Source organism: Protopterus annectens, chromosome 7.part0, assembly GCF_019279795.1.
Source record: "Protopterus annectens isolate FY-2018-M chromosome 7.part0, PAN1.0, whole genome shotgun sequence".
In the NCBI taxonomy this organism is placed as follows: Eukaryota; Metazoa; Chordata; order Ceratodontiformes; family Protopteridae; genus Protopterus; species Protopterus annectens.
In genome coordinates, this window is record NC_056739.1 from 1,165,154,521 (window position 1) to 1,165,177,655 (window position 23,135).

The following is a 23,135-nucleotide window of genomic DNA, read 5'->3' on the forward strand; positions in this document are numbered from 1 at the left end:
GTTTTGTTATTCTTTTACCAGACTACATGAAAAATATCACTGTCATAACTGTCTACCTTTGGAACTACATAAATCTGTATATTATGATGACGGTGCTGTCATTTCGGCTTTATGTCATAATCATAGCAGATTTTATTGCATTACCAGTTCAGTGATGCAGCGTGGGGTTTTCTGTGAAGTATTAATCTTTATTCAATGAGCCACAAAATCAGCCATTTAAACTAAGATATCAAGGCTGAATTACATTGAATGTAAAGGTCTTCACTGGATCTTATGCCATTTTGCTAAATCCAGTGTACTACAGATTCAGCCGTGCTAACCAGTACAAAGGATTATTGAGTTGCTTTCTATTCTCTTTAGATTCTTCCACTGAAATAATAAACTAAACATTTAAGTTTCTATTTTCCCTTCTGTGACTCTACACTTTTATTTTTTTTTTTAAGTCGGCCACAGCATTATTAAGTTAAAAATGCAAATCAAATCCCTTCATAGCATTCTCTACCATTACATACTAACAAAATATTGTCAGTTATCCAGAAACTGCATGAACAAATGCTTTAGTGAGAAACACTAATGTGGACTTAATTCCATTAAAATTCAAAGTCAACACATGGTCATACTATAAGTAAAAAACAAAAAAATATTGAAATGTCAGACTTACCCAGTACCAGCATTTCGGAGAGTATGCATTTGTTCCACAAATAAAATTCTTCCCTTCATATTTATGAAGAACTGTGATAAAATTTTCACATAGAGATGGCAGCTATTAAAAATATAGAAAAGAAATATTAGGGCAAGGAAAGAACACCAGCCACAGTATATTTATCAGCTTTAAGAGAACAGTTATTTGTCTATAGTTAGCATACAGTTGTGTAATACGAAAAATGGTACCTGAACAATCAATGCCAAATATATAAAAATACTCAAAAGCTCAAGAAACATGTTTATTTTAAATATGAAAGACTGTTAGGAAGATGTTTAATCTGAATTTAGTCAAATATATAACAAACTGAAACTGGCTCATGGACAGAACCCACATGGTGAGAGTTGCAGGAGCTAGGTACGACTCTAAACCGGTTACAAGTGTCATTCCCCGGGGCTCAGTCCTAGGACCCCTCCTGTTTGGCATATACTTCTCAGAGGTACAGGCAAGCACAGGAGGACTATGGCTGATGAAGTCCGCAGACGACTGCAAACTAGGGGATATAATTGACTCTCCGGCTGACACATACATCCTCCAAAAGGGTCTCACTGAGACGGATACCTGGTGTCAAAATCATGGCCTCAAGCTAAATGCCAAAAAGTGCATAGTCATCCCCTTTGGAAAAAACAAAGTACTCACAAACTACCACATAGGTGTAGTCCCCTAATTAAGGAAGATGTAATAAGGGATCTGGGGACCCATGTAGATAGTAAACGCACCTTTGATAATCACATTGCCAAAGTTGTTAGAAAATCCTTCTACGTGGCCCACCTAATCACAAAAGGGTTCGCATCCAGATCAAAAGAGGTCATTGTGCCCCTCTACTCATCACTCATCAGACCCATCATACAGTACAATGCCCCATTTGGGATGTACCTTACAAGACACCTGCAGCAGTTGGAAAGACCACAGAAGTACCTCACCAAGAGGATCACTGGCCTCAAACAGATGCCCTATGCATGCAGCTTGACTGAAGAAACTCGGTTGCATACCACCTACTCAGAGGTGATCTCTGCCTGACATACAAGGCTACACACACACACACACACACACACACACACACACACACACACACACACACACACACACACACACACACACATACACACAATCTTCTTCAGTAATTGGAGCACTTGGCTTCACACCCACATATTGCTGGTAACCAGAGCAGCGTTCTCTCATCTCATCCATTATGGCAGTAGTCTGACTCTTCTAATCTTCCCAAACTGTATAGCTTAAATGTATGCACCAGCTTTAGTACCACCACCCCCCCCACACTTGTGAGTCCTAGGTTTAGGTGAGATACCCTGACATCTAACGTAAATCTACACACTCAGAATGTATTTTTTTTAATCAGGAGTGGGGCACTGATCACAATCTACCAATTTCAGGTCCAGTTAGGTATGAATATAATGAGGATGACAATACAAGGGCATGTGTGTGTGTGTGTGTGTGTGTGTGTGTGTGTGTGTGTGTGTGTGTGTGTGTGTGTGTGTGTGTGTGTGTAAAATACAAAACTTGTGAAAAAAAAACAGGAGGCGTTTATGATGTACACAAGGAATGTAATGTCATAAGCAAGGAGATTGTTTATGTTAAGAACAAAGGACTCTGTCTATCCACAACAGGAGTTAAACAAAATCCTGATTAGTAAAAGAAATATACAAATTGCAGCATATTATTAAGTGACACGGCCAGGAAGAAAGCATTTACATTTCTTTTTGTTTGATAAGATATGCTTTTAGCTGGGGTCTGAAGTTAGTGTGGTTAGTAAGTTTTCTTTTTAGAGCAGAATACAGAGACTGCCATGTTTTTGGAGCTAATAAGGAGAGGCTGTGGTTTGCATACTGTACCATAACCCTGGGGGTTGTACAATAGGTCAGGATTGAGAGTCAGCTGAGCTCTGAGAATGAAGGTAGGAATAGTGGTAGCTAGTCTGGTGAAAGAAGATGTGCAAATATCTAGGTGCAGATGTTTGAAAAGAAGTGAACTAAAAAGGAGATCAGCTCTGTGTTTCATTAGAATCCAGTTGATTTTGCCAGTTATGAGACACAGTGTTTTGACCTTGGCAAGTTTGCTGTGAAACAATAGATCTTATTGCAGAATGATCGGAGGGGAGGGTCATATTTTTGCAGGAACTGCTTACAGTTTTGGGCTACTGTTGCTGGCTGAAATGGATTCTCTTTTCTATGGAAGTACATGATGGAAGGGAGAGGAAGTAAGAGATCTTCCTGACCCCAAAGAGAAGTTGGTTGATTTTTGTCCCATTTGTTTCGACATAAGTTTGGAAATTTAAAATCTGATCAAGCCAAAGTGAGCTGTTCCTTTTGGGAAGCTGTTTTAGTCTTTTACAATAAAGCTGGGGGAGAGACTTTTATTAATGTTTGATGAGTGAGGTGCGTAATATTTCCTTTTAAGACTTACATCATGGTGCCATTATGTAGGATAATCTGTCCAGAAAATAGTACTACTTTTATTGTGCTGCTCCTGGTCTGATCACTTCTTCCATATCTTTGTGTGAAAATTTACTTTTTTTACACAGAATAAGTTATGACAATACCTTAAAACGTTTAACTTGACTGAAGTTTTCAGAGCTAAAAGTGATTAATAATGCACTTCTAATACTAAGTTAGACAATCGGAAGGAACATATAGATAAAATATTAAACCATGATAAATGTAATTTTTTAACTTCTGGGACAATACATGATGGTGACAAAGTAAGAAAAGGAATTTTGTCCTGAATTTCAACATATTATTATAAAATCTTGTTATTGCTATTTATTTGTATTTATTGTGTTTTCTCCCCTCTGCATAACACCTCTACTAATATTTATGTGATTTGCTAAGAAAAATGAAAATGAAAAATATCATTTAGTTCACCTTACCCTGTTCACCATCACTCACCGAATTATATACCTTGACCTTAAACCACATAATGCCATTCACAGTTCATTAGCATCATTTCTAAATATGGCAATTATGAGGTCCCCACTCTGGGTCAGTAATCAAGGAGCGTGAATCCTTACCACTGGCACTGGAGAGGGACGTTCACTTGGAACAATAATGGATATACCCATTATTACCAGATGCAGCTCTGTCCGGTTCGATTCTCAGCTAGAGCATCTTCTGTGTGGAGACATGCGTGAATGGGCGTACCTTCGTTGAAGGTTGTGCATCAGGGCTGGCAAGTTGGCATGTAAAAATCTACTGCCAATCATTAGCGGACCGGAGTTCAGCTGTGGCAACCCCTAACCGAGAAAAGCCGAAAGACACAACAACGACAACAACCAGATGCAGCTCTCTGCATCAAGCACAATTTCCCTTAAGAGTACACAGGGAACACACTCTGCCCAGGGCCTGGTTTTCTCTCTGTGTCCAGATCCCCATTAAGACTCTCCACTGGCACAGTTATAGAGCTGAGTCTTCAGCTGAGTGTCCAAACCAAGTCCTCCACCACTCTCTCCGTGAAGCCAGTGCTCTGTGTCCCTGGTCCAAGCAGCTGAAATATACAGTCTTGGAGATTTGATTTACACACACACACACACACACACACACACACACACACACACACACACACACACACACACACACACACACACACATATATATGCATTCACACACATACACACACTCACTTCCACAGGAAGTCTGGTAGCCTCTGACAGTGGTGCCTCCCTGTCAGCCTGGGTACTACCACTCACCTCTGTCCTCGGAGTCACTCTGTCCATGGAAACATTAGTACCTACCAACAGCTGTGGCCCACCTTCAGGGTCTTTGTTACAGGGAAGCTCCCTCCCTGAAATAGCCACCTCACCAGCCCTGACTTCAGGTATAGGGTCTGTCTGGGTCTCCCCCCAGGCTACCAGACCCATATACCTGTCTCCAAGCCTGACTGTGTGTAACTGCATGCACACAAGTTACTGCCTTATTGAAATCATTCCTTAATAAGAAATCTGCAGGGATATCCACAAACACACCTACTTTCTTGCTTCCTTTTCCACTCTTGCAGTCAAAGTGAACCCTGGCCAAAGGCATTTGGAATGGGGTCCCTCCTAAAGCTTTGACTAGAGTTGACTGCCCAAGCAATTACTGCTCCTGTCTAACCATGACAGGCTTCAGAATGGTTATGTCAGAGGCTGTATATCTCTTAGCAGTGGCCTTTTTTCCATCCACCAAAATTCGATATAAACTCTGGTGTTAGTTTGGTACCCCTGTTGTCTCCAGATGACTATATTCAAGTGTGAGGAAGGCTTAGAGGGAGTGTATTATATTTAGGTTCCTGGCATTGAGCAGTAATACCTTGAGTTTCTGTTGAGTTGATTTTAATATGTCTGTAGGTTTGTCAGTTTGGGCAGTACATAAAAGGCACTATGGGAGTGGATAAAGTTTGAACCTGTATTTGAAAGCCTAGAGAGTAAAGGTGTAGATCGCCTTTGGCATATCAACTTGGTCTGTTGACTGTGTCCTCCCAAACTGTCAAATATACATAAAGTTTTAATGTGTTTTGCAAATTCTGAAATTATAATATTAGTTGTAAAGTTTGTATGTTTCACATGTATGTTATAATATATCTATGTATGTAGTTTCTATTAGTTAATTATTTTTTTCTAGTCATGTAGAGATTTTTTACCAGTCATGAAGGTTTTAGATTGAGGTTTCTTAATCACTTACAAGCATGCAGGAAGCATTTAGGGATGTTTTAGTTTGCTTTTTTAATGATAAAGTGCTTACTGTTATATACAATACTTATTTAAAGAGTGTGCTCCCGGGAACATCCTTTTTTGTGATATTTGCACAGTTATCTGTTCTGGGCTTAACCATCAAGGTATTATTTCTATCTTGCACTGTAAATTCAGAATTGAGCTATGCCATTTGTCATTCTTCCAAAAACATTTAAGGAATTTGAAAGGATAGCGTTCAAATGGTGGAAGATATGTTTTATTGTACTGATATACCACAAGGCACATATGATTATAAATTACAGTAAGAAGTACATTTTTTAATCAGGTTGAATAAATGTGGATCATAAGAAAAACAGAAATTCGCCTGACTTTTGCATACAGTTTAAGATCAAAAGTATACCATAGACTTTGTATGGAAACATACCAAGCACACCATTCTTTGGTTACTGCAAAGATTTACTGTTAATGGTAGCATGTTTTCATACAATATATGTACTTTTCTGTCATCATCAGTATTAATAGAATTTTGCTTGATATTTATAGCTGTTATCACTGCAGTATTAGTAGCTGGGATCTTGTAATTAATATAGCTATTTGTATAAAGAAGAAAACAAAAGAGGGTGCAATTACCTTTCCAGATCCACTGCAGGCGGACTGAGAAGTTGGTGGGAATGTAACCTGAAAGGAAAAGAAACAATAATGTAATTTCACTTTATTATCCTTATAAATTTACAGCATATTTAAGGACGAGCTCCAGGTACCCAGTACAACAAAGAGGGAATAAATAGATGTCATATAAACAGAACACCAAAAGGTAGGTTTTTGGTCTGCTCATAATTTCTAGTAATACAATATCTGTTTTTTACTTCCTGCATTTTATTCCTGCCTGGAAAATACAATTAAATGAGAAGTATTAAAACGCTGCATTCATTTTATTTCACACAGTTCAGTGATAACACATTCATCACTTTGTCAGGCTTTATTCCTTCTAGCAAGCTGTTTTGTGGGAGAGAAGAGGCAGTCATCAGGAATATGGCAGATGATACGAGACAAAAATATAAACTGCCAAGGTGAGGAAAGGCCAAGACAGAATATATCCAGCCTTGAAGATACCACTGAGTGATCCAGCAGTTATTGATAGACTCAGTCAGTTTGGCCATATACTTACTACTGACCCACTGATTTGCACTGAAAAATCATAACCCAAGACTCCATACAGATCACGAGCTCAAAGAGCTAATGTGGACTCCAGCAGCTGATCACATGAACTGTGGTAAGACAGAATATTCAAAAAATAATGTCAAAATTATCACTTAAAGGAGTTGTGAAGATCTTGTGTGTATTTTAAAAGTTTGTATAAAACTTCCTTCTAACCAGAGAACCAGGTAGTTATGTTTTATGATGTCTTAATTCACATTTTAACAGTAGCATTTGTTTAATTTTATGTTCACTTTTCCTCTGTATAGCTTCTTGACATGCCTGAGAATGCACATATTGTGGTGATCAGTAATAAAATAATCTTGGCAGTGTGCAGCTATAACTCAGCTACAGCCTATAACCAACCATTATGTTAAAATTTACTAAAAACTCTTCCTGAATAATGGTTTGTGATGCTATTGCTATATGAACCACACAGCTGTGGGTTTTACTTAAGCAAACATTTACAGCAATGGTACGCTTAACCCATTCATACCATTAAAGCTCCCACCAGTGATTCAGGCAAACAGGACCTCATTTTCTGCACTGTATATTCAAAATCCAAATTTCAAGCAGAGGAATATTAAATATTGCTATTGTTGTCTTAAGTGGCTATTATCTTTCTGTTCAATTCCCATTCCTAGGCATGTAACATAGAGGGTACCTCATAAATAATGTATGTTAGGTGACCACGCCATTTCTACCATATTGCAAAGATCAAAGACATAGCCAAGAATGCAGAAATACTGTTTGGCATAATCAGTAATGGCCATTAGCTATTCTGCCTACATAAGTAGAAAACCATATACCATGACCACATACTTGTCTAATAAAGACATAGCTTGTTTCTCCTAATGATACCTTCAAAGTCCCAGAATTTTACTTAAGAATAACTAACAATGTATATTACATATTTTACATGTGCATGATGTCACTGCAGCTTTTGAAAAAGATCCATTAAATGAACTGTAAATGCTAAAAGAGTAAAGCTGGACAATTTGAAATGAGGTTTTCTAATGGTATAGTGACCTCGGGATTTGCTCCATAAACAAAGGATATACACAAATCTTGATGAGTGGATGGGGAACATGAAATTCACCTTGGGAATCACTTCTGTGGCCCTGCTCAACAGAGGCACAGGTAACTAAATCACGTGGGAGGCACAAGCCCAAACATTTTGGCTAGGCTTAACTATGCCCTAGGGCCAATAGCCTAGTACCTACCTATGAACCTAAGGGAAGAGTGGTAAATTGTGGAGGGATTCAGAGAGTTTGGCATCCTGAGAAAAGATGCAGATGCTTGTTGCTTTTGTATTACTATTAGGACAGTATTGTGGATTAGACCTTTGCTGGGAAAATGTCTTTATTGGAAAGTACATCATTTACATGGAACCATCAGAGTATTGTAAAAATGTCAGCTGCCTGCCTTACAATGGAATGTCATGTCTAAAAGAGATTTGGCATGCTGTAGTAAATAAAGATGCAAAAATAGCACACCAGAGCAGATTTTTTAGGTTGGTCAGTTATTTGCAGGGAGAAGCAGACCACCTGCCTTGGTAGCTGCCTTTGCATTTTTCAGAGGAAGATATACAAGACACAATATGTAGAATAAAGTAGCAACTTGCAAAACAAAGCAAAATATGTGTTCATGGCCATCTGGCAAGCTAGAAGGGCATTAATGCCCGTATGTATTTGTATGTCTCTATTATTTTTATTGTTGTTTCTTTCGGCTTTTCCCGGTTAGGGGTCACCACAGCAGAACTCTGCTCTGCGAATGATTGGTAGTTGATTTTTACGTGCCAAGTTACAGAGATGGAACAGCACTCTAAAGCTGTAGATAAACACTTGTATTTTGGAGTTTTTACTATGCATACATGTTTTTGCAGTAAACACCGATGATAGTGTAGTCATGGAGATTATAAATATATTTTATAAAAAATAAAAATTATGATTTGTCAATGACTGTAACATTTTCTCCTTTTAACCTTTTTTAGTATTATATATTTAACTATTTTAATGTTTGTTTAAACAGGTGCTATTAAAAGTTTTTTTGCACTTTGCATACTTCCTGAGCTTTAAAAATAATAAGACTGCATTTTAGAATAGCCTGCTGAGATCAGATGAATTTGTAGCATAGTTTGCTGCCATGAGTTGAAAACATAATGGTTCACATAAACTGGAAACTGTTCAATAACCCGAATAAGCTGTGTGAATCTGTTGCATAATGTCTAAATATGTTCTTTTTTATCTAGATAATTTTTTGGTGTGCCAGACTTCTAGTTAGCCAGCTAGACATTTTGTAGATCATGTATTCCAAAAAATTCATTTATATTTAAAGTCTGAGCTGCTAGTTTTTCAGTTGTTTTGTATCACATATAACTACGAGAACAAAAAAATGAAGATTTGCCGATATGAGCAGTGCTACCGAAGAATTATATAATATTACTAGGCTAGGGAGTGTAACTCTTATTTCATGTCAGCTAGATTTGTTGGAGATGTGGAATCCATCCATCCATCCATCCTCAACCCCTTTTCCCATTTTTACTCATGGGGTTGAGGTGTCACTTCAGCAGTGACAATCATCTTGAGCCAATGTTTACACCACTGGGTGGCTAGCCCTACCATGTTAGTTCATTCATATCACTCACTCACACACACACTTGCACCTATAGCCAATTCAGAGTGTCCAAACCACCTAGCTGCATGTCATGGGAATGTGGGAGGGAACTGGAGCACTGGGAGAAAATCCATAGGAATGCAGGGAGGACATGCAGACTCCACACAGAAGGCACCTCAGCCAAGAATCAAACCAAAGAACCTCTTGCTGTGAGGTGACAATGCTGACCACTGCACCTCCATGGCCATATCGGTAGCCAAATCCAAGATCCAGAGTCCTTAATCAAATACTTTATTTTAAAAGAAGGAATAGGTGTAGCACTCATTTCTGTTAACACCACATATTACACCAAACAGTTTTTTTTTTTTTTTTTTTTTAATAACTGTTGGCAGAATTCAGTGAATGGGTTCTGTATGTTACACCTAAATAGCACATTCTTTCTTTAATTCCTGGCAAATACCAGGCACACTGGCCAGGACGAGAGCTTTGCAGCCCATTTGTTTCCTTACCAGAGAGCCTAATCAGCCTCTTCATTTCCCATTACTCTCAGAGACAAGAGTCCCACTGCAGGGAATGGACCAGTCTGTTTATCCAGAAATAATCCTCCCTCCGTCCCCATTGGTGACTTACAATATCCATCACTGCTGATGTTCTGTAGGTACATGCCATATTATCACAAGTGCAAACCCTCCTGCCCAGGTGGCACACCATCTAGCAGTGTGGACTCACTAAATGCATTGCCAGTGGTGATACATCTACATTCTTATAGGTGTTGGCAATGCAAGAAGCCAGATTGCTTATTTACCACTGGATGAGTGAGTTAGTGTCAATAATTCCATCTGTTTCTCTCTCACCCAAACTATCTAGTACTCATGCTGCTAATGAAACACATGCGTTTTGGGTCATAACCAGGGATTTGCTCATCTATGCCACAGGGCCAGGCATCAGGGATACTTGTTGCCTACTACTAGATATGCCCTTGAGCCTGTTGTGCAGGAGCAATTATTCTGTGCAACTGCAGAGGTTACAACTACAGTTATTTTTTAATTAAATGGGTGAGATGGCTATAACATTTTTGTATTCTTATGGTATTTTTGCATTTTCATTTCTAGGCCTCATGATATGCTCCTTCTCTGCAATGTAGTACCATATAAGGGAGTTGGCAAGAAAATGGCATAAAAATAGTAGCGCAGAGGATTATGGCTATGTGCTGTTAATGAACTGCTTCCTGTAGTCCAGAGTTTGATCCTTTCAGTTTCCATTTGCCTACGCTGTGGCTTTGAGCAGATCACTTAATGAGATAGTGCTCTGGGGCAATTGAGAAATTATGCTAGGCTACTCAAAGGTCTCCTAGACTCCCTGTTTAATAAGCACCTATGTCCCTAAGTTACTTGAAAATACAGAAATGATTTACTGCAGTTTAAATAGTTTAATCTTTTGGAGTCTGCGCTATATTGAAGCAAGATGTGATACAATGGAGTAAGGAGCAAGAACAGAGTTTAAGTTGATAAGTTATTATCAGAGCACCAACACAAAATTATTTTGAAGTGACTAAGTCGGTAATATTACCATCTGATGTTAATCACAACAGAAATTGTGCAGTGTTTAAGCAAGAAGATAAATTAGTTGCCTGTGATGATAGAGTGTTCAGTAATTTTCAGAAAATTGTATGCAGTGATTGAAAAAGACCTGCTAGCAACTATGTGCAGTTACAAAAAGCTCTACCAAATATATTTATGTCAATGAAAAACTCATCATAATTCTTTACAGAGTATATAAAAGAAAAGTTTTATACACAGCCCTATTAATGTTACAGTGCAACTGTTACCTTGAGAATAAACTGTGAGCCAAGAGGTCAGCCATATAGCCAATATTCTGAATTGTCATATTTACAGGATGAGATAAATGGTTGGTTTAGAAATTAATCTTCTTCTTCTTCTTAAGGCTGCTCCCATTAGGGGTCACCACAGCAGATCATCTGTTTCCATTTCTTCCTGTCCTCTGCATCTTGCTCTGCCAAACCAACCACCTGCATGTCCTCTCTCACCACATCCATAAACCTTATCTTAGGCCTTCCTCTTTTCCTATTACCTGGCAGCTTCATCCTTAGCATCTTTTTCCCAATATACTCTGCAACCCTCCTCAGCACATGTCCAAACCAACATAATCTTGCCTCTCTGGCTTTGTCTCCAAACCTTCCAACCTGGGCTGACCCTCTAATATACTTATTCCTAATCCTGTCCACCCTCGTCACACCCAGTGTAAATCTTAACATCTTTAACTCTGCCACGTCCAGCTCTGACTCCTGCCTTTTTGTCAATGTCACTGTATCCAACCCATATAATATAACTGGTCTCACTACCCTCTTGTAGACCTTCCCTTTCACTCTTATTGGTACTCGTCTGTCACAAATCACTCCTGACACTCTTCTCCACCCACTCCATCCTGCCTGTACTCTCTTCTTCACCTCTCTTCCACACTCACCATTACTCTGAACTGTTGATCCCAAGTATTTAAACTCATCCACCTTCACCATCTCTACTCCCTGCATCCTCACCATTCCTCTATCCTCTGGAAATAAGCTTAAAGAGTCAAGGCTCAATAAGCCACGCTGCTTCGCTAGAGACAGCTTGCACCTGTCATCCTTAGGCTTTCGAATACTGGCCAAGGCTCTTGCCACCCGCATAGTACCTTTTTTAGGCAAGGCTGAAAAGACAAACCCACCGCCGTAAATAGCACAAGTAACAAAAAACTGAGGGTAATGCTACTCAATGCCAGAAGTCTAAACCTTAAAATGCACACACTCGAGGCACTCCTCAGTATGGAGAAAATCGATATATGTGTAGTAACAGAAACCTGGTTTAAGGTTCCAGAGAGCACCCTAGCACTACCAGGCTACAACTCATACCATACATTTTGGCCACAGAACCCGGACCGAAATACAAAAGGTGGGGGCATATCCATATTCATCAAGGATACCCACACCTCCAGGTTAGTGGCACAGCACAATGCTTCAGAGATCATCCACATGCAACTAACAGCTGGCAAAACTGCAGTTCAAATTGTAGCTTGCTACAGATCACCCACCATGTCCCAGGACCCCCATTCTACATTTCTGGAAACACTGGGAAACATAAAGGTCCTACCAAACACCCTAATATTGGATGATTTCAATTACCCAAACATTAACTGGGAGAACTACTCAAGTACTAACTCCCTTGCCCAACATTTCCTAGAATTTATAAACTCAAACACCCTCTATCAACTGGTCAACACTCCCACCAGAGGTGACAACATATTGGACCTGGTCATCACCAATATGGGCGACTGTTGTTCCACACCGGAAGTCAACCACTAGCTGGTTAGATCTGACCATAAACAAATCACTTTGGATATCCACATTCTGCCCCCACCCCCGGACAATGAAACCACCATGAAAAACTTTTCAAAAGCAAACTTCACGTTACCTAAGACCGAGGCGGAATGTTTCAAAGCCCCCATGCTAAAGGATAATGCTGCCCAAGCTGCAAAATCCTTTACTAATGCAGTCTATGGGCACCTACAAGAATGCATGGATCATGCTATCCCAAGCAAAACCAAGACTCACTCCTCCAAGAAAAGGAAAACAATCTGGTGGACCCCTGCCATAAACAAGCTATATAATAGAAGGAGGAAACTAGTACAGAAAAGAGTAAAATCCCAAGAAGGGAAGACATCCCTGATCAGTATCAGCAAGAAACTATGATCCCTCATAAAATCATCCAAGGTGAGCTTCAAAAGAAAAATTGCCAAGAACTCCAAAAACAACCACAAGGCATTATTTAGCTATGTCAAGAATCTAAGTGGCAATGCTCAGATCTGCTCAGAGTTAGTGCAGAATGGCACAAAGTACACTGAACTGACTGATATCGCCAGCATCCTGGCAGACAGGTTCAGTGCAAATTTCACCCCGTCTCACCCCCAAAAGGGCCCATAACCATACCAGAAGAATGTAGAGCCCCTGAAATCACAGACACTCAGGTTAAAACAGCCCTCTTCAAAGCCAAAAACACAGCATCAATGGTACTGGACGGTGTCCCAGGCTGCATCCTACACAAGCTCAAAGATGAACTAACCCCTCACCTAAACACACTGTTCAAACTCAGCCTTTCCATAGGCTACGTAGCCATAGAGTGGCACACAGCAACGGTTATTCTGCTCCACAAAGGTGGAGCCACAACGGACCCCGGGAACTATCACCCTATAAGCCTGACTAGCTTGGTCTACAAGGCTATGGAGCGCATCATCATGGAACTCATTAACAGAGACATTGGGAACCTACAAACACTGGACCCTACCCAGTTGAGCTTTGTTAAGAGCAGATCATGCCTCCTAAACCTGGTGGACTTCTTTGAGACAGTTATCAAGGCTATAGACGAGGGAAAGGTAGTACACACAGCCTACCTAGACCTCGCAAAGGCCTTCAACACCATTCCCCATTCTGGTATTATAGACAAGCTCACGAGACTGAACATAAACCCCTACATCACGCCAACTGGCTCATGGACAGAACCCACATGGTGAGAGTTTCAGGAGCTAGATCCGACTTTAAACTGGTTACAAGTGGCATTCCCCAGGGCTCAGTCCTAGGACCCCTCCTGTTTGGCATATACTTTTCAGAGGTACAGGCAAGCACAGGAGGACTATGGCTGACCAAGTTCACAGATGACTGCAAACTAGGGGCTATAACTGGCTCTCCAGCTGACACAGACATCCTCCAAAAGGGTCTCACTGAGACGGATACCTGGTGTCAAAATCATGGCCTCAAGCTAAATGCCAAAAAGTGCATAGTCACCCCCTTTGGAAAAAACAAAGTACCCACAAACTACCACATAGGTGGTAGTCCCCTAAAAACAGAAAACATAATAAGGTATCTGGGGACCAAGTAGATAGTAATCTCTCCTTTGATAATCACATTGCCAAAGTGGTTATAAAATCCTTCTGTGTGGCCCACCTAATCACAAAAGGGTTAGCATCCAGATCAAAAGAGGTCATTGTGCCCCTCTACTCATCACTCATCAGACCCATCATAGAGTACAATGCCCCATTTGGGATGTACCTTACAAGACACCTGCAAAAGCTGGAAAGACCACAGAAGTACCTCACCAAGAAAATCACTGGCCTCAAACAGATGCCCAAAGCAGCTCGACTGAAGAAACTCCAGCTGTTCTCGGTTGCATACCGCCTACTCAGAGGTGTTCTCTGCCTGACATACAAGGCCATGTCCAACCCTGAATCGATGGACATGCTCCACCCAAAGAAAACCTTATCCCCTCGAGCCACACGCTCTAGGGATCTAAACCTCACCACAACAATAAATAGGACGTGCTGGAGGGATAGATTCCCATCCCAGAGACTTCCCATGCTTAGGAACAAGATTCCAATCTACATTATGCAGAGCTCCTCGCTAACACTCTTCAAGAGAAACCTTGACGAGTGGATGGGAAACAGAAAGTTTACCCCGGGGATCACTTTAGTGGCTCCGCTGGACAGAGGCACGGGGGGTTGCGAAAGCCAACACATTCTGGCTAGGCTTATAAATGCCTTCGGGCAGATAGCCTAGTACCTACTTATGAAACTATGAACTAAATAGTTAAAATGTACTGAGGATGATGCCAAAATAGAAATGCTGTAAGTAGATGTCTTGAAAGGTTGGACAGTAAAAAAGAGCTTCATCAAAAAGGAAATGCACCCTTTCTTTACTTTTCAGAAGAAATTAGTTTCATAAAAAGGGTTGTTGTTCACAGCGGATAAACCAATAGTTCCAAATTAATTGAAAAACAGAGACATAAGGACTATGTGAGAGTCTAATTTAGGAATAATCATGTATAAATAAAACATGCAACGGGGGCATATTCAGAAATGCTTCGTGTATCTGCAAAGTGTTAAACATTGTGATTCTGTACATTTTTATTTTCAACAGTGGAATGGAATGCAGGTAGATTTGCATCTTATAGTCATGTTTTTGCACCAAATGTGTTCTTAAGCTGCAGCTCTAGTCATATTACATTCATATAGTGATAATAAAACCCCACAAGGAAGTGGTGATTAGCTCTTTGCATAAACACTAAGCATCTCTGATTACATTTATAATGTAAGGGATGTCAGCACAGATGGAATTGTATTAAACATAATGCCCACTGCAATAATAATCCAACAACAGCGATTTTTAATTCACACAGTCAGTGGAGTTAGACTGATTCCGTTTCATTCTAGTATACTAAGAATATGTGTTTTACCAGTGTTGACTATTTGAAGTTTCCTAAAGTCATTGATTTAACTGTTACAAGAGTCAGAGCGTAATCAGCACAGTAAAAGCTACATTTCCCAAACTTGGTTTTGAAGGTGTTGCCATATCAAACACCAGTCCAAACTATCCTAGCACTGAGATCACAGTATGGTCAGAGAAGTGGAAATTCCAGAATGTGTCATCTTCTCACACCTATGCAAAAGCAATTGGTCAAGATGAGAGAGCAGCAAACACCATGAAGCATTTGGTGAATACGTCACATAGTAGTAAGTAAGCTTTAAAGAAATACAAAAATATTCCACTGCAAAGTGTAGGCCTATCAACTGCTCAGTTATTAATGGGTCAGACATGAAAGGAGGAATCATTATGTCTTCTTCATTGTCAAATGCAGAGAAGCAAAATTCAGCAAGACAGAATCAGTCAAGACGAAGGCCTAACAGAAGATGTATGTTTAGCAGAGCAACTAAGGAAGAACTTGAAGTCACTGCTTTATGGAAATACAGGTAGCAATGATCATTTACTATGAAACTTCAGATGGCAAAGCGCTGAGTGCCAACATTTTAATAGGTAGCCCACAGCAATTCTTTTATACCTTATATGTAAATAGTTGCCAGCCAAACAGTTGTGAGTCAGAACCTTGTACAACTCTTAGTTACACAAGTCACTTAGAATAATGTACCTTTTGCTACAATTGTGGGTTCTACTGCATCATGTGTCTGATTCTCAACCCACAACATACGTGTTGCATGCTGAAATCAGAAGGTTGCATTAAAAGGCTACAGTTTGGTTTCGTCTAGCTAATCAAGCTTACTGAGCAACATACTGATTATAACTATAAATTAGTATTTTACTGCTTCTAACTAAACTTAGTTGTATTATGTTTGATGACAGATGCCCAGCAAGTAAAAATGCTAGGAAACATTGCCCTGTATTAACCATCTTGTATCACTGTGCCCCTGACAATGAAAGAGATATAGTCATGCTAAACTCGTCATTCCTCAGAAGCTTGACTGTTGCTTTATCTAGTAGATAAAACCTTCAGTTGGTCTGTAAATAATAACAAAAATACAGAATTCATTTAAAAAGCCTTTTGTGATATCTGGTTATAATATTACCTTCTGTTTTCACTTCTCTGGACTGTCTCATACACTAAATAGTAATTTGTTTTTATTATAATATAATGGTTAAACACTAAATTAACAAATCTGAAAAAGAAAGTTCCTTAATTATTCCAATTTTCCTTTAAATGCAGATAACTTAGAATCATCAGTATTTGAACAATTTCTTAAAGGTGTGCTAAACAGTGATTTAAAAATACTCCTTTTCCAGGCTCCCTTGCTGCAATCTGCTCTCCTCTATTTATACAATTAGTTAAATAAATGACACCCTTCTGGTGACATCACACTATATATATATATATATATATATATATATATATATATATATATGACTTGGTCGACAGTTCATATGATCGACAGTTTATTTGGTCGACAGTTCATTTGATCGACAAGCATTTTAGGCGGGGGCTTCGCCCCACTAATGGGGGCTGTGCCCCACACCCCTAACTATATATATCAACTCCAGGGTCACACAACATTGGGGAAGGGGGCAAATGCTTGTCGATCAAATGAACTGTCGACCAAATAAACTGTCGATCAAATGAACTGTCGACATATATATATATATATATATATATATATATATATATATATATATATATATATATATATACAGAGGGAGAAAGAAAACACAGATAAAACGGATTTCACATTTTATGCCTAATTGTACAGTAAGGCATTCATTACCTGCTGCTTCACCTAAAGACAACAAATTATATGTTTATCTACTTTACTTTTGGCAATTAAAGATCTCTGTCTACAATATTTTTAATAGAAGTTTGAGAGTATTTTTCAGGATCTCATTTATCAGGCGAGCTGAGATAGAATTATTATAACAAAATGGAAACAAAACCTGAGAGCTTACTATGTCTATCCATTAAAAAAAATACTGCCTTTAAGATGTACAACAGAAAGGGTGAGAACAGAAATGTAGGATACAAATATCCATTCCCCAAATTTAATAATCATGTTATTCTGTTGTGTAATAATCTTGTGTATAAAGATTAGCAAGTATCGTAAGTAGAGATACTAAAGAGAAAACCTGTATTTTAGAAAATATGGGATAACTAAAACATGATCTTTATCCTTTCTGGTGTCCTTCCTCCAAGTTCATAACAGCCAGCAATGCAGGATAATGCTTAAACACTTACAGGCAAAAACTGGCCAATCATATTGAAATGAGAGAATGCAGTAACAAGTGACACATGAGAATGCAGTAATAGATGAGGCATGAAAGTGCAGTAATAGGTGATACATGAGGGTGCAGTAACAGGTGTGATATATGAGAGTGCAGTAACAGGTGATACATGATAATGCCGTAACAGGTGAGGCATGAGAGTGCAGTAACAGGTGAGGCATGAGAGTGCAGTAACAGGTGATGCATGAGAATGCCGTAACATGTGATGTATGAGAGTGCAGTAACAGGTGATGCATGAGAGTGCAGCAACATGTGATACATGAGAGAGCAGTAACAGGTGATGCATGAGAGTGCAGTAACAGGTGATGCATGAGAGTGCAGCAACATGTGCTACATGAGAATGCAGTAACAGGTGATGCATGAAAGTGCAGTAGCAGGTGTGATACATGAGAGTGCAGTAACAGGTGACACATGAGAATGCCGTTAAAGGTGAGGCATGAGAGTGCAGTAACAGGTGATGCATGAGAGTGCAGTAACAAGTGTGATACACGAGAGTGCAGTAATAAGTGCGATACACAAGAGTGCAGTAACAGGGGATACCCGAGAGTGCAGTAACAGGTGTGATACACAAGCGTGCAGACAAAGGTGATGCATGAGAGTGCAGTAAAGGTGTGATACATGAGAGTGCAGTAACAGTTGATGCATGAGAGTGCAGTAACAAGTGTGATACATGGGAATGCAGTAACAGATGATGCATGAGAGTGCAGTAACAGGTGTGATACATGAGTGCAGTAACAGGTGTGATACATGAGAGTGCACTAACAGGTGAGGCATGAGAGTGCAGTAACAGGTGAGGCATTGGTGTGCAATAACAGGTGAGACATTGGAGTGCAGTAACAGGTGATGCATGAGAATGCTGTAATATGTGATGTATGAGAGTGCACTAACAGGTGATGCATGAGAGTGCAGCAACATATGATACATGAGAATGCAGTAACAGGTGATGCATGAAAGTGCAGTAACAGGTGTGATACATGAGAGTGCAGTAACAGGTGACACATGAGAATGCCATTAAAGGTGAGGAATGAGAGTGCAGTAACAGGTGATGCATGAGAGTGCAGTAACAGGTGTAATACACGAGAGTGCAGTAACAAGTGTGATACACAAGAGTGCAGTAACAGGTGATACCCGAGAGTGCAGTAACAGGTGTGATACACAAGAGTGCAGAAAAAGGTGATGCATGAGAGTGCAGTAAAGGTGTGATACATGAGAGTGCAGTAACAGTTGATGCATGAGAGTGCAGTAACAAGTGTGATACATGGGAGTGCAGTAACAGATGATGCATGAGAGTGCAGTAACAGGTGTGATACATGAGTGCAGTAACAGGTGTGATACATGAGAGTGCAGTAACTGATGATCCATGAGAGTGCAGTAACAAGTGATACATGAAAGTGTAGTAACATGTGTGATACATGAAAGTGCAGTAACAGGTAATACATGAGAGTGCAGTAACAGGTGATACATGAGAGTGCAGTATCAAGTGTGATATACAACAGTGCAGTAACGGGTGATACATGAGAGTATAGTAACCGGTGTGATACATGAGAGTGCAGTAGCAGGTGATGCATGAGAGAGCAATAACAGGTAGTGCATGAGAGTTCAGAAACAGGTGTGATACATGAGAGTGCAGTAACAGGTGATGCATGATAGTGCAGTAACAGGTGTGATACATGAGAGTGCAGTAATGGGTGATACATGAGAGTGTAATAACAGGTGTGATACATGAGAGTGCAGTAGCAGGTGATTCATGAAAGAGCAATAACAGGTGGTGCATGAGAGTTCAGAAACAGGTGTGGTACATGAGAGTGCAATAACAGGTGATACATGAGAACACAGTAACCGATGTGATACATGAGAGTGCAGTAACAGGTGATACATGAGAGTGCAGTAACAGGTGGAATACATGAGAGTGCAGCAACCGGTGTGGTATAAGAGTGCAGTAACAGGTGAGGTATGAGAGGGCAGTAACAGGTGAGGCATGAGAGTGCAGTAGCAGGTGTGATACACGAGAGTGCAGTAACAGGTGATATATGAGAGTGCAGTAACCGGTGATACATGAGAGTGCAGTAACAGGTGTGATGCACGAGAACACAGTATCAGGTGATAAATGAAAGTGCAGTAACACCTGATACAAGAGAGCGCATTAACAGGTGATGCATGAGAGTGCAGTAAATGGTGACACATGAGAGTGCAGTAACAGGTGCGATACATAAGAGTGCAGTAACAGGTGATACATAAGAGTGCAGTAACAGGTGATGCATGAGGGTGCAGTAAAAGGTGATACACGAGAGTACAGTAAAATATGACACATGAGAACACAGTAACTGATGTGATACACAAGAGTGCAGTAGCAGGTGATACGTGAGAGTGCAGTAAAAGGTGATACATGAGAGTACAGTAAAAGATGACACATGATAGTGTAGTAACAGGTGTGATACATAAGAGTGCAGTAACAGGTGATGCATGAGGGTGCAGTAACAGGTGATGCATGAGAGTGTAGTATCAGGTGTGATATACAACAGTGCAGTAACACGTGATGCATGAGACTGCAGTAACAGGTGTGATACATGAGAGTTCAGTAACAGGTGTGATACAGAATACTGCAGTATCAGGTGATACATGAGAGTGCAGTAACAGGTGATACATAAGAGTTCTGTAACAGGTGATACATAAGAGTGCAGTAACAGGTGATGCATGAGAGTGCAGTAACAGGTGATGCATGAGAGTGCAGTAACAGGTGTGATACACCAGAGTGCAGTAACAGGTGTGATACATGAGAGTGCAGTAACAAGTGATGCATGAGATTGCAGTAATAGGTGATACATGAGAGTGCAGTAACAAATTATGCTTGAGAGTGCAGTAACAGGTGATGCATGAGAGTGCAGTTACAGGTGATGCATAAGAGTACAGCGCAGGTGATGCATGAGAGTGCAGTAACAGATGAGGCATGAGAGTGCAGTAGCAGGTGATATATGAGAGTGCAGTAACAGGTGATGCATGAGAGTGCAGTATCAGGTGTGATATACAACAATGCAGTAAAAGCTGATGCATGAGAGTGCAGTAACAGGTGTGATATATGAGAGTGCAGTAAAATGTGTGATACACAAGTGTGCAGTAACAGGTGATGCATGAGAGTTCAGTAAAAGGTGTGGTACATGAGAGTGCAGTAGCATATGATGCAAGAGAGTGCAGTAACAGGTATGATACATGAGAGTGCAGCAACAGGTGGTACATAACAGTGCAGTAACACGTGATACATGACAGTGCAGTAACAGGTGATACATGAGACTGCAGTAACAGGTGATGCATGATATTACAGTAACAGGTGTGATACATGAGAGTGCAGCAACTGGTGTGGCATAAGACTGCAGTAAAATGAGAGGTATGAGAGTGCAGTAACAGGTGAGGCAATAGATTGCAGTAGCAGGTGTGATACACAACAGTGCAGTAACAGGTGATATATGAGTGTAGTAACAAGTGATATATGAGACAGCAGTAACAGGTGATGCATGAGAGTGCATTAACAGGTGATGCATGAGAGCGCAGTAACAAGTGATACATGAGAGTGCAGTAACAGGTGATGCACGAGAGTGCATTAACAGGTGATGCATGAGAGTGCAGTAACAGGTGTGATACATGAGAGTGCAGTAATAAGTGATACATGAGATTGCAGTAACAGGTGATACATGAGAGTGCAGTAACAGGTGTGATACATGAGAGTGCAGTAATAGGTGATACATGAGAGTGCAGTAACAGGTGAGGCATGAGAGTGCAGTAACAGGTGATACATGAGAGTGCAGTAACAGTTGATGCATGAGAGTGCAGTATCAGGTGTGATACACAACAATGTAGTAACAGGTGATGCATGAGAGTGCAGAAACAGGTGTGATACATGAGAGTGTAGTAACAGGTGATGCACGAGAGTGCAGTAACAGGTGTGATACATGAGAGTGCAGTAAAAGATGTGATACACAAGAGTGCTCTAACAGGTGATGCATGAGAGTTCAGTAACAGGTGTGGTACATGAGAGTGCAGTAGCAGGTACATGAGAGTGCAGTAACAAGTGTGATACTTGAGAGGGCAGTAGCAGTTGATGCATGAGATTGCAGTAACAGGTGGTGCATGACAGTGCAGTAACACATGATACATGACAGTGCAGTAACAGGTGATGCATGAGAGTGCAGTTACAGATGATGCATAAGAGTGCAGAACAGGTGATGCATGAGAATGCAGTAACAGGTGTAATACACGAGAGTGCAGTAACAGGTGATAAATGAGAGTGCAGTAACAAGTGATGTGTGACAGTGCAGTAAAATATGACACATGAAAGGACAGTAACAAATTATACTTGAGAGTGCAGTAATAGGCGATGCATGAGAGTGCAGTAACAAATGATGCTTCAGAGTGAAGTAACAGGTGATACATGAGAGTGAAGTAACATGTGATGTAACAGAGTGCAGTAACAGGTGTGATACACAAGAGTGCAGTAACAGGTGATACATGAGAGTGCAATTACAGGTGATGCATGAGAGTGCAATTACAGGTGATTTATGAGAGTACAGTTACAGGTGATGCATGAGAGTGCAGTAACAGGTGTGATACATTAGTGTGCAGTAACAGATGATGCATGAGAGTGCAGTAACAGGTGTGATACATGAGAGTGTAGTAACTGGTGGTACATGAGAGTGCAGTAACAAACGATACATGAGAATGCAGTAACAGGTGTGATACATGAGAGTGAAGTAACAGGTGAGGCATGAGAATGCAGTAACAAGTGATGCATGAGAGTGCAGTAACAGGTGATGCATGAGAGTGCAGTATCAGGTGTGATACACAAGAGTGTCATAACAGGTGTGATACATGAGAGTGCAGTAACAAATGATACATGAGAGTGCAGTAACAGGTGTGATACATGACAGTGCAGTAACAGGTGAGGCATGAGAGTGCAGTAACAGGTGATGCAAGACAGAGCAGTAACAGGTGATGCATGAGAGTGCAGTAACAGGTGTGATACACAAGAGTGCCATAACAGGTGTGATACATGAGAGTGCAGTAATAGGTGATACATGAGAGTGCAGTAACAGGTGATGTATGAGAGTGCAGTAACAATGATGCTTCAGAGTGCAGTAACAGGTGATACATGAGAGTGAAGTAACATGTGATGCAACAGAGTGCAGTAACAGGTGTGATACACGAGAGTGCAGTAAAAGGTGATACATGAGAGTGCAGTAACAGGTGATGTGTGAGAGTGCATTAAGAGGTGATGCATGAGAGTGCAATTACAGGTGATTCATGAGAGTGGAGTTACAGGTGATGCATGAGAGTGCAGTAAC

At 40.3% G+C, this 23,135-nt stretch overlaps 1 protein-coding gene across 2 annotated transcripts in view; it reads right to left on the reverse strand.

The window, feature by feature from the left end:
* Positions 1 to 23,135, reverse strand: part of SEMA7A (semaphorin 7A (John Milton Hagen blood group)) — a 550,369-nt gene that overhangs the window by 284,917 nt on the left and 242,317 nt on the right. For both annotated transcript variants that reach the window (XM_044077757.1, XM_044077756.1), the window contains exons 3-4: positions 6,015 to 6,062; positions 662 to 763 (exon numbers count right to left, since the gene is read on the reverse strand). In XM_044077757.1, coding sequence (XP_043933692.1) covers positions 662 to 763; positions 6,015 to 6,062 — 150 coding nt within the window. The remainder of the gene's footprint in view (positions 1 to 661; positions 764 to 6,014; positions 6,063 to 23,135) is intronic.